The sequence below is a fragment of the Salmo salar genome, chromosome ssa25, assembly GCF_905237065.1.
Source record: "Salmo salar chromosome ssa25, Ssal_v3.1, whole genome shotgun sequence".
In the NCBI taxonomy this organism is placed as follows: Eukaryota; Metazoa; Chordata; class Actinopteri; order Salmoniformes; family Salmonidae; genus Salmo; species Salmo salar.
The window spans coordinates 38,509,835-38,522,978 of NC_059466.1; the positions used below are offsets into that span (position 1 = coordinate 38,509,835).

Sequence of the window (13,144 nt, forward strand, 5' to 3'; positions counted from 1 at the left end):
CGACGTCCACAGGTGGGGGTTGTGCTTACAGCCCAACACCGTGCAGGACGTTTGGCATTTGCCAGAGAACACCAAGATTGGCAAATTCGCCACTGGCGCCCTGTGCTCTTCACAGATGAAAGCAGGTTCACACTGAGCACGTGACAGACGTGACAGAGTCTGGAGACGCCGTGGAGAACGTTCTGCTGCCTGCAACATCCTCCAGCATGACCGGTTTGGCGGTGGGTCAGTCATGGTGTGGGGTGGCATTTCTTTGGGGGCCGCACAGCCCTCCATGTGCTCGCCAGAGGTAGCCTGACTGCCATTAGGTACCGAGATGAGATCCTCAGACCCCTTGTGAGACCATATGCTGGTGCGGTTGGCCCTGGGTTCCTCCTAGTGCAAGACAATGCTAGACCTCATGTGGCTGGAGTGTGTCAGCAGTTCCTGCAAGAGGAAGGCATTGATGCTATGGACTGGCCCACCCGTTCCCCAGACCTGAATCCAATTGAGCACATCTGGGACATCATGTCTCACTCCATCCACCAACGCCACGTTGCACCACAGACTGTCCAGGAGTTGGCGGATGCTTTAGTCCAGGTCTGGGAGGAGATCCCTCAGGAGACCATCCGCCACCTCATCAGGAGCATGCCCAGGCGTTGTAGGGAGGTCATACAGCCACGTGGAGGCCACACAAACTACTCATTTTGACTTGTTTTAAGGACATTACATCAAAGTTGGATCAGCCTGTAGTGTGGTTTTCCACTTTAATTTTTTGTGTGACTCCAAATCCAGACCTCCATGGGTTGATAAATTGGATTTCCATTGATTATTTTTGTGTGATTTTGTTGTCAGCACATTCAACTATTTAAAGAAAAAAGTATTTAATAAAAAGTATTTAATTATTTATTTCATTCAGATCTAGGATGTGTTGTTTAAGTGTTCCCTTTATTTTTTTGAGCAGTATATATATATGTGTGTGTGTGTGTGTGTGTGTGTGTGTGTGTGTGTGTGTGTGTGTGTGTGTGTGTGTGTGTGTGTGTGTGTGTGTGTGTGTGTGTGTGTGTATACAGTGGGCTCCACAATTACTGGCACCTCTGACTGGCAATTCACAAACAATACTTAAAAAAATATAAACAATATAATTATAGAGATAAACTCAAAATACCAACATGTGAAAAATACTGTACTTTATTAATGTTTCAATGGAACCCAACAAAAAAATCTATGTCTTCCAAATCAAGGTTTCACAATTAATGGCACCCTTATTAAATATTATTGTAAATAACATCTACCAAAATTAAACCAGGAATTGAAGTCCACTTATTTAAGATTATCTAAGTGTTAAGGAACTATATTGAGCCATTACATCACTTCCTTTTTAAATAGGATATAAAAATGAGGTAACACATGCAATATCCCTTTGTCATCCAACACCATGAAGAAAAGAAAAGAACTGGCAGTTCAAAAGGGACAGATGGTCGTAGACCTTCATAAATCTGGTAACGGCTACAAGAAGATCTACAAACGATTGAGTATACCACTGAGCACTGTCAGGGCAATTATTAAAACATTCAAAAGATATGGAACAGTTGAAAACCTCACGGATAGAGGACGCAAATGCATTTTCCCCCCCAGGATAGGGAGGAGGATCGTGGGAGAAGCAACAAAACCCCCAGAATCACTGTGAAAGAATTGCAGGCCTTGGTGCCATCTTGGGGACACCAGGTTTAAAAAAGCACCATCAGACGCCACCTCCACAACCACAGGCTCTTTGGAAGGGTTGCCAGAAGAAAGCCCTTAATGACCCCAAGACACAGACGCAAGCGCTTGGAGTTTGCCAAACGTCATTTAAATGATGATTGGAAGAAGGTGCTTTGGTCAGATGAGACCAAAATTTAAGATACAGATACAGCATCGGCATGTTTGGCGCCGAAACAGAGATGCATACAAGGAGAAGCACCTCATACTCACGGTGAAATATGGTGGTTTTGGGGCTGTTTTAATTCCAGAGGTCCAGAGGCACTGGTTAAGATTGATGGCATAATGAATTCCACCAAGTACTAGGTAATTTTGGCTGACAATCTGGTTGCCTCTGCCAGAAGGCTGGGACTTGGCCGTATGTGGACTTTCCAACAAGACAATGACCCAAAACAGACCTCAAGATCCACACAGAAATGGTTCTGTGACAACAAAATCAATTTTCTGCCATGGCCATCTCAGTCGCCGGACCTCAATCCAATAGAAAACCTGTGGGCTGAGTGGAAGAGGGCAGTTGATAAGCGCAAACCCAAGAATGTGAAGGATCTTGAAATGATCTGCATAGAGGAATTGTCCAAAATCCCTCCAAATGTGTTCCTTAACCTTGTCAAACATTACAGGAAAAGACTCCATGCTGTTATCATTGCCAGAGGTGGTGGCACTAAGTACTAAATGAGGAGTGCTAATAATTATGAAACCTTGATTTTGGTTAAATGTATTTTGTATTGAATAATTGTATGATTTTGGTGGGTTCCATTGAAACATTAATAAAGTACAGTATTTCTCACATGTTGGTATTTTGAGTTTATCTCTATAATTATATTGTTTATATTTTTTTTAAGTATTGTTTGTGCATTGCCAGTCAGGGGTGCCAGTAATTTTGGAGTCAACTGTATATATATAGTATATATATATGTACAGTACCAGTCAAAAGGTTTGGACACACCTACTCATTCAAGGGCTTTTCTTTATTTTACTATTTTCTACATTGTAGAATAACAGTGAAGACATCAAAACTATGAAATAACATCTATGGAATCATGTAGTAACCAAAAAAGTGTTAAACAGATCAAAATATATGTTATATTTGAGATTCTTCAAAGTAGCCACCTTTTGCTTTGATGACAGCTTTGCACACTCTTGGCATTCTCTCAACCAGCTTCACATGGAATGCTTTTCCAACAGTCTTGAAGGAGTTCCCACATATGCTGAGCACTTGTTGGCTGCTTTGTTTTCACTCTGCGGAACAACTCATCCCAAACCATCACAATTGGGTTGAGGTTGGGTGATTGTGGAGGCCAGGTCATCTAATGCAGCACTCCATCACTCTCCTTGGTCAATTACCCCTTACACAGCCTGGAGGTGTGATTTGGGTAATTGTCCTGTTGAAAAACAAATGATAGTCCCACTAAGCACAAACCAGATGGGATGGCGTATCGCTGCAGAATGCTGTGGTAGCCTGCTGGTTAAATGTGCCTTCAATTCTAAATAAATCACCAGCAAAGCACCCCCACACCATCAAACCTCCTCCTCCATGCTTCACGGTTGGAACCACACTTGTGGAGATCATCCGTTCACCTACTCTGCATTTCACAAAGACACTGTGGTTGGAACCAAAAATCTCACATCTGGACTCATCAGACCAAAGGGCATATTTCCACTGGTCTAATATCCATTGTTCGTGTTTCTTTGCCCAAGCAAGTCTCTTCTTCTTATTGGTGCCCTTTAGTCAGTCCCTCAAGGATTCCATGATTCTGTGATCGCATAATTCCATTTCAAAATCAACCAATCAGCGCATATGCGAGAGCTCGCAATTTTGACCAATCCCCGCACTTTTAGCGCATAAAAGGGTCCAATCAAAAGCGGGTTCGTAATTTTGACCAATTACTGCACTGTTACCGTTGAAAATGGCCCAATCCACATGTCAACAAAGTTTCCCCCCCCTGGCCTGTCAGCGTATTCACGTGTGAAGATGATGAGTGATTGTTGATGGCTGACAGGCAGTACAATGAACAGAAATCAATCTCATTTGCCAACAAAAATAACAGCTAACGAGCGCGCAAAACAATTTCGAAATGTTTTTTAAACTAGAGAAAGTCGACAATCAACAGTCACTTGGAATCAGCAAAGCATATGAGAATGTCAGAACAGTTCCCACAGCAGTGGCAGACCACCATGACTGAAGTGGTAGAAGGGAAGACTGTGGTAAGCGCTGAAAGAATCAAGGTGAGTGGCGTTTTACTCAAACTTTTACTCCGCTAACCTTGGCTTTAGTTGGGTGGCCGGCACTCTGTTCTCCCCAGTCTGCTCTATGGAGAGCGCTGCTCAAAGCACTGAGTGTAATTTGTCAGCTTTGCCGTTTTAAACTCTCTGTAAAACTTAATACGGATCACGAAAGCACAATCTTTCTGGATTAAAATTTTTTATAGTACATATCAATCACGTTTTTATCTACCTTACAACCCTTTCAGAAAGAAATCACAATCTCAAGACATATCGATCCTCAAATTGAAAGCGATTGATCAGCTTTGAATCTATTTGTTTATTTTAGAGAGAGAGAGAGTGAGAAGGAGATGCATCTCGTGTTGATAGCAAGCCCCAAGCCTGAAGGAGAGGAGAGGTGTGTGTGAGTGAATGTGTGAGTGGATTATGACAGAGCTGTTTGTTCAGGAAAATAAACAAAATTGAGCACATTATATGTTTATAATTGTTTTTGTATTCTGTATTCTGCTTAAAATCCTCCTAAAACTGAGCACATATTATTTTTTATTGCTGAATATGAAATTAACGTGAAAAAAAACATCGCAAAATGTATAGCAGAATTTCAGAAAAGCTGCCGCAAAATCAAGCAGTTTTGGCCGCAGAAATCACAAAACAAATTTGTGAAATCCTGGAGGGACTGTTTAGTAGTGGTTTCTTTGCAGCAAGTCGACCATGAAGGTCTGATTCACGCAGTCTCCTCTCAACAGTTGATGTTGAGATGTGTCTGTTACTTGAACTCTGTGAAGCATTTATTTGGGCTGCAATTTCTGAGGTTGGTAACTTTAATTAACTTATCCTCTGCAACAGCATGAAGCACGTTGAGGGAATGCCAAGAGTGTGCAAAACTGTCATCAAGGTAAAGGGTGGCTACATTATAGAATCTCAATCATAACATATATTTAGATTTGTTCAACACATTTTTGGTTACTACATGATTCCATAAGTGTTATTTCATAGTTTTTATGTCGTCACTATTATTCTACAATGTAGAAAATAGTAAAAATAAAGAAAAAGTCCAAACTTTTGACTGGTACTCTATATGTGTGTGTGTGTTTATATATATATATATATATATGTGCATGACATATGTGTGTGTGTGTGTGTGTGTGTGTGCATGTGCATATGTGTGTGTATATACAGTCTGTGTGTGTACATACAGTATATGTGTGTATATACTGTTGAAGTCGGAAGTTTACATACACTTAGGTTACTCGTTTTTCATCCACTCCACAAATTTCTTGTTCACAAACTATAGATTTGGCAAGTCGGTTAGGACATCTACTGTGTGTATGACACAAGCAATTTTTCCAACAATTGTTTACAGACATATTATTTCACTTATATTTCACTGTATCACAATTCCAGTGGGTCAGAAGTTTACATACACTAAGTTGACTGTGCCTTTAAACAGCTTGGAAAATTCCAGAAAATGATGTCATGGCTTTGGAAGCTTCTGATAGGCTAATTGACATAATTTGAGTAAATTGGGGGTGTACCTGTGGATGTATTTCAAGGCCTACCTTCAAACTCAATGACTCTTTGCTTGACGTCATGGGAAAATCAAAAGAAATCAGCCAAGACCTCAGAAACAAAATTGTAGATCTCCACAAGTCTGGTTCATCCTTGGGAGCAATGTCCAGATGCCTGAAGGTACCACGTTCATCTGTACAAACAACAGTACGCAAGTATAAACACCATGGGACCACGCAGTCGTCACACCGCTCAGGAAGGAGACACGTTCTGTCTCCTAGAGATGAACGTACTTTGGTGCAAAAAGTGCAAATCAATCCCAGAACAACAGCAAAGGACCTTGTGAAGATGCTGGAGGAAACAGGTACAAAAGTATCTATATCCACAGTAAAACGAGTCATATATCGACATAACCTGAAAGGCCGCTCAGCAAGGAAGAAGACACTGCTCCAAAACCACCATAAAAAGCCAGACTACGGTTTGCAACTGCACATGGGGACATCATGAGGAGGAGGATTATGTGGATATATTGAAGCAACATCTCAAGATGTTAAAGCTTGGATCTTCCAAATGGACAATGACCCCAAGCATACTTCCAAAGTTGTGGCAAAATGCCTTAAGGACAACAAAGTCAAGGTATTGGAGTGGCCATCACAAAGCCCTGACCTCAATCATATAGAGAATTTGTGGGCAGAACTGAAAAAGCGTGTGCGAGCAAGGAGACCTACAAATCTGACTCAGTTACACCAGCTCTGTCAGGAGGAATGGGCCAAAATTCACCCAACTTATTGTGGGAAGCTTGTGGAAGGCTACCCGAAACGTTTAACCGAAGTTAAATAATTTTAAAGCAATGCTACGAAATATTAATTGAGTGTATGTAAACTTCTGACCCACTGGGAATGTGATGAAAGAAATAAAAGCTGAAATAAATAATTCTCTCTACTATTATTCTGACATTTCACATTCTAAAAATAAAGTGGTGATCCTAACTGGTGGTGATCCTAACTGGTGGAGCGCATGCCAAGACGCATGAAAGCTGTGATTGGAATAACCCTGATTTTCACCAAATATTGATTTCTGAACTCTTCCTAAGTTAAAACATTAGTATTGTGTTGTTTAAAAATGAATATGAACTTATTTTTTAGCATTATTCGAGGTCTGACAACACTGCATCTTTTTTGTTATTTTGACCAGTTGTCATCTTCTGCAAATAAATGCTCTAAATGACAATATTTTTGTATGGAATTTGGGAGAAATGTTGTCAGTAGTTTATAGAATAAAACAAAAATGTTAATTTTCCCCAAACACATACCTATAAATAGGAAAACCAGAGAAACTGATCATTTTGCTGTATATATATATATGTGCATGTGTATATATACAGTGTATCTGTGTATATACAGTACGTGTGTGTGTGTTTGTATATACAGTATATATATGTGTGTGTGTTTCTGTCCCTCTCACCCTCTCCAGATTGTGGTGTAGTTCCATAGCTCTGAGTAGGTGATCTTTCCTTGCTCTCAGGGTGGAACTAAGTTCCTTGCTCACGGCTCGGAGCTCGCTGCATTTGGGCTGGATGGAGTCCTCAGCATAGTGAGAGCTCTGGATCAACTCGTCACCCTCACGGGCCAGAGCCTGTGCTTCGTCCAATACCTCCTACAGAGAGAGAGAGAGAGAGAGAGAGAGAGAGAGAGAGAGAGAGAGAGAGAGAGAGAGAGAGAGAGAGAGAGAGAGAGAGAGAGAGAGAGAGAGAGAGAGAGAGAGAGAGAGAGAGAGAGAGAGACAAAGAGAGAGAGAGAGAGAGACAAAGAGAGAGAGAGAGAGAGACAAAGAGAGACAGAGGGAGAGAGGGAGAGCAAGACAGACAGAGGGAGAGAGGGAGGGAGGGAGAGCGAGACAGAGAGAGCTTCAGAGCCACCCAGACGAGGCCTCCCATCCCCCTGCCCCCCACCGCAGACCCACACTTGGAGGAGCCACAGCCCAGCAGGCAGAGCTACACACAGGCTGTGAAAGGAGCAACTGGCCCAGCCCCCACCAACCAAATGAATGACATTAAACACATGCTGAGTCTACTATGCTCACATGTGATAGGTCGAGGGTCATGGTAAGATGAGCACAAGAACTCCACCATCCTCACACTACATCCACCCAAGTGGCATGACACAAATGTTATCTTCAACAAATCACATTTGCATAATAAGAGTTTTTACTTTAATTGAAAAATCCTATTTTAATAATTATTTTTGGATTGTGAGTGTTTGTCTCATTTTGAAGGTATAGAAAAAAAAAGTTATGAAATCTTTTTACATTGCATGTTGGAATTTACAAGGATTGAAGTCCTCTGCTTTTGGGCTAAAGAGCAGAAACCCAGACTTCCTGAAAGAAATTGCTGATGTTGATATTGTAGTACTACAGGAAACATGGTGCAGAGGTGATGTTTCCACTGGCTGTCCACTAGGTTATAGGGAGATCATCCTACCATCCACTACATTAAAAGGAATCACACAGGGCAGAGACTCAGGGAGAATGTTAATATGGTATAAATCTGAACTAATTAATTCAATCGAATTGATTAAAACAGGATAATTCTTTATCTGGTTAAAAATCCACAAGGAGGCTGTCTTGACAGATAAAAATGTCTTCCCCTGTGCCACATACATTCCCCCCTCAGAGTCACCCTACTTCAATGAAGAGAGTTTCTCCATTCTAGAGGGGGAAATTAGTCACTTTCAGGCTCAAGGAAAAGTACTGGTCTGTGGAGACCTGAATGGTTGAACAGCAGAAGAACCAGACACTATTAACAGTCATGGGGATAAACACCTACCAGGAAGCAACAACCTTTCCCCCCCCACATACCCCCACAGAAACAACTATGACAAAGTAAAAAAAAAATGGAGTACAGCTCATGAAGCTCTGTCGAACACTGGGTCTGTACATAGTCAATGGTAGGCTGAGAGGGGACTCTTTTGGTAGGTACACCTACAGTTCATCCCTTGGCAGCAGCACTGTAGACTACTTCCTCACCGACCTAAACCCAGAGTCTCTCAGAGCCTTCACAGTCAGCCCACTAACACCTCTCTCAGACCACAGTAAAATCACAGTGTATCTGAGAAGAGCGGAACCCAACCATGAAGCATCACGGCCCAATAAATGACATGGTACTAAACAGGCCTGTAGATGGAGTGCAAACAGTACAGACATCTACCAAAAATCAATTAGTAGCCAAAAAATACAATCTCTCCTGGACAACTTTTTAGCCTTAACATTCTCCTACAGCAATGAAGGTGTAAATTTTGGCCGTTTGGAACATAAACTTTATATTTGACAAATTAGCCTCCTCGGCTAATTGAAAGAAGCATAAGAGCAAACCAGAAATAACAGAAAATGAAAAATGGTTTGATAATGATTGCAAAAATCTAAGAAAGTCATTGAGAAATATATCTAATCAAAAACACAGAACCAGACAACATGAATATAAGCCTTCAATAGGGGGAAACACTGAAGCAATACAAACACACCCTAAGAACAAAAAAGGAACAGCACATTAGAAATCAGCTGGATGGAATTGAGGAATCCATAGAATCAAACCACTTCTGGGAGAATTGGAATAAATGAAACAAACCTCATCAGGAGGAATTGGCTATGCAAAATGGGGATATGTGGAGAAATCGCTTTGCAAACCTCTACAGCAATATAGCAAAGAGCCCAGAACAAAAAGATATTCAAGAAAAATTACAAATCCTTGAATCAGCAGTCAAAGACTATCAGAATCCTGTGGATACCCCAATTACAGAAGAAGAATTTTTGAAAAACTACGCACTCTCCAACCCAAAAAGGCCTGTGGCGCTGATGGTATTTTAAATGAAATGATCAAATATCTTCAACATTATCCTCACTGCAGGTATTTTCCCCGATATTTGGAACCAGGGATTGATCACACCAATCTATAAAAATGGAGACAAATTTCACCCAAATAATTACAGAGGAATTTGCATTAACAGCAACTTGGGGAAAATTCTCTGCAGTATTCTAAATATCAGACTACATAATTTCCTTGATGAACACAACGTCCTGAGCAGAAGCCAGATTGGATTTCTAAAAAATTATCGTACAACAGACCACATTTACACCCTCCACACTCTAATTGACAAACAAGTAAACCAAAACAAAGGCAAAATCTACTCGTGTTTTGTAGATTTCAAGAAAGCATTTGACTCAATTTGGCACGAAGGTCTTTTTAATAAACTAATAGAAAGTGGTATTGGAGGGAAAACATATGATGTTATTAAATAAATGTACACTAAAAACAAATGTGCGGTTAAAATTGGCAACAAGAAAACAGACTTCTTCTCTCAGGGACGGGGAGTGAAACAGGGCTGCCCATTAAGTCCAACACCATTTAACATCTACATGAATGAACTGGCAAAAACATTAGAAGAATGGGAAGCACCTGGTATCACCCTACACAACACTGAAATCAAGTGTCTGCTGTACGCAGATGACCTGGTGCTGCTGTCTCCCACTAAAGAGGGTCTGCTGTAGACAGATGACCTGGTGCTGCTGTCTCCCACTAAAGAGGGTCTGCTGTAGACAGATGACCTGGTGCTGCTGTCTCCCACTAAAGAGGGGTTACAGCAGCACCTAGATCGTCTTCACAGGTTCTGTCAGACCTGGGCTCTGACCATTAAACTAAAAAAAACAAATATAATGATATTCCAAAAAAGGTCCGGAAATCAGGATGACAAATATAAATTCTTAAAGGTTCTATTAGAACACACCAAAAACTACACATATCTAGGACTAAATATCAGCAACACAGGTAGCTTTCACATGGCTGTGAATGAGCTGAGAGACAGAGCAAGAAGAGCATTCTATGCCATTAAAAGGAACATTAAAATCGAAATTCCAATTAGAATCTGGCTCAAAATTTTCCAATCGGTTATAGAACCAATTGCTCTGTATGGCAGTGAAGTATGGGGTCCACTCTCTAGTAATGAATTCACCAAATGGGACAAACATCCAATTGAAATACTGCATGCAGAGTTTTGCAAGACTGTATTGCAAGTGCAAAGAAAAACTCTAAATAATGCATGTAGAGCAGAATTGGGCCAATACCCCCTCCTCATTCGAATAGAAAAAAGAGCCATCAAATTTTACAACCATCTAAAAACAAGTGACCCCAAAACAGTCCATCACACAGCTCTACAATGTCAAGAGATGAAACCAGAGAAGAGTCCCCTCAGCCAGCTGGTTCTGAGGCTCAGTTTACAAACCCAAACCAACCCCATAGAGCCCCAGGACAGCACTCAGAAAATCGGGCCCAACCAAATCATCACAAAACAAAAAGAAAAATATATCACCTATTGGAAAGACACCAAAAAAATCTAAGTAAACTTCAATGCTATTTGGCTCTAAACAGACAGTACATTGTGGTAGACTATCTGACCACTGTGACTGATCAAAAACTGAGGAAAACACTGACTAGGTACAGACTCAGAGAGGACAGTCTGGCTATAGAGACCGGTCATCACAGACAAACCTGGCTGCCCAGAGAGGACAGGCTGTGCTCATTCTGCTCCAGGGGAGAGGTAGAGACAGAGCTGCATTTCCTATTACACTGTGACAAATACTCAGACCTAAGAGAATATTTCTTTCCCAAAATTATAATTCAATACAAAGAATTTGAAACTATTAAAGATGAAGAAAAAATCAAATATTTATTGGGTGAAAAGCCAAAATGTGCAGTTTTGGCAGCCAAATATGTATCCTCCTGCCACAACCTGAGGGACAGCCAGTGAAAAGTGCAATGTAATATCGATAATATTTCCCATCTTATTTTGTTTTGTCTTTCATACCAGGTCATGTGTCTTCTCAGTCATGTTGACACTGGTCTACTACCATTGCTTTAATGTAATGTTGTTCTGATTAATATTGTTGTTCTAGTTGTTGTTAATGGTAATCCCATGTCCACTACTACTATTATTATTGCTGTTGGTCCCACCATTTATTTATATATAGAACACACTAGATAATGAATGTAAAACAATTAGAAAACACCTAAGACAAATGTCAAATGAAAAACATAAGCAGCAAAACAACCCAGAGCTACGATATGAATATTTTGAAACTCTGAAACAGTATAAACAAACACTGAAACGCAAGAAATTGAATTATACCAACAAGACACTTGATGAAATTGAAAACGCAATTGACCAAAATCAGTTCTGGGACATGTGGAACAATTTAAGCACAACAAAAAAACAAGAATTAGCCATACAAGATGTAGGAATTTGGAAAAAGTATTTTGATAATCTATACAAAAACATCCCACAAAAAGACTTACAACAGAACCAATTAGAAATTAAAGAAAAATTGAACATCCTTGAATCAGTCATTAAAAACAACCAAAATCCATTAGATTACCCAATAACCCAACAAGAACTAAATGAAAAGCTCAAATCTATTAAATCAAAGAAGGCTTGTGGTCTAGACAACATCAGAAATGAAATGCTGAAAAACAGCACACCTGAGTTGCAAAATGCTGTGCTTAAATTGTTCAACATGGTTTTAACTTCTGGCTGCTTCCCTGATGTCTGGAACCAGGGGCTCATCTCCCCTATCCACAAAAGTGGAGACAAATCAGACCCCAATAATTACAGGGGAATTTGCGTAAACAGTAACTTGGGAAAGGTTTTCTGTAGCATTTTGAATTCAAGAATTCAAACCTTTCTTCAAGAAAAAAAATTTAATAAGTAAATGTCAAATTGGCTTTCTCCCTAACCATCGCACTACTGACCATATATACACCTTACACACACTAATTAATAAACACGTCCACCAAAAAAAAGAGGGCAAAATCTTTGCTTGCTTTATTGACTTTAAAAAAAGCATTTGATTCTATTTGGCATGAAGGGCTATTCTACAGAATTCTCCAAAGTGGGCTTGGTGGTAAGGTGCATGACTTAATAAAATGTATGTACACAGAAAATAAATGTGCAATAAAAATCAAAAACCAAAGAACAGAATTATTTTCACAATGTCGAGGTGTGAGACAAGGCTGCAGTTTGAGTCCAAACCTTTTCAACATTTATATCAATGAATTAGCAGACATGTTGGACCATTCTCCAGCCCCAGGACTCACACTATTTGACACAGAGGTGAAATACCTGCTATATGCTGATGACTTGGTACTTCTATCACCAACCAAAGAAGGTCTTCAACAGAACATTAATATTCTAGAGCAATATTGCCATAATTGGGCCCTGGCAGTACATTTCCACAAAACAAAAATCATGATTTTCCAAAAGAAAACCAGATGTCAGAAACACAAATATAAATTCAGCCTGAACAACACCATCATTGAACACACAAAAAATTACACCTACCTTGGTCTGACCATATCTGCATCGGGACACTTTAATATGGCAGTGAATACACTCAAAGAAAAAGCCCACAGAGCATTGTATGCAATAAAAATTAAATTATTCAAAATCAACATCCCAATTAGAATTTGGACCAAAATATTTGACTGTGTAATCCTACCAATAGCTCTTTACGGAAGTGAGGTTTGGGGGCCACTCAATAAACTGGACTTTAAAATGTGGGACAAACATCCAATTGAAGCCCTACATGCAGAATTCTGTCGGAAAATCCTACAAGTCCAGAGAAATAC

The 13,144-nt window shown here is 40.1% G+C and overlaps 1 protein-coding gene across 4 annotated transcripts in view; it reads right to left on the reverse strand.

The window, feature by feature from the left end:
• Positions 1-13,144, reverse strand: part of LOC106586727 (guanine nucleotide exchange factor DBS) — a 132,699-nt gene that overhangs the window by 21,213 nt on the left and 98,342 nt on the right. For all 4 annotated transcript variants that reach the window (XM_045707350.1, XM_045707348.1, XM_045707349.1 and 1 more), the window contains exon 11: positions 6,937-7,128. In XM_045707350.1, coding sequence (XP_045563306.1) covers positions 6,937-7,128 — 192 coding nt within the window. The remainder of the gene's footprint in view (positions 1-6,936; positions 7,129-13,144) is intronic.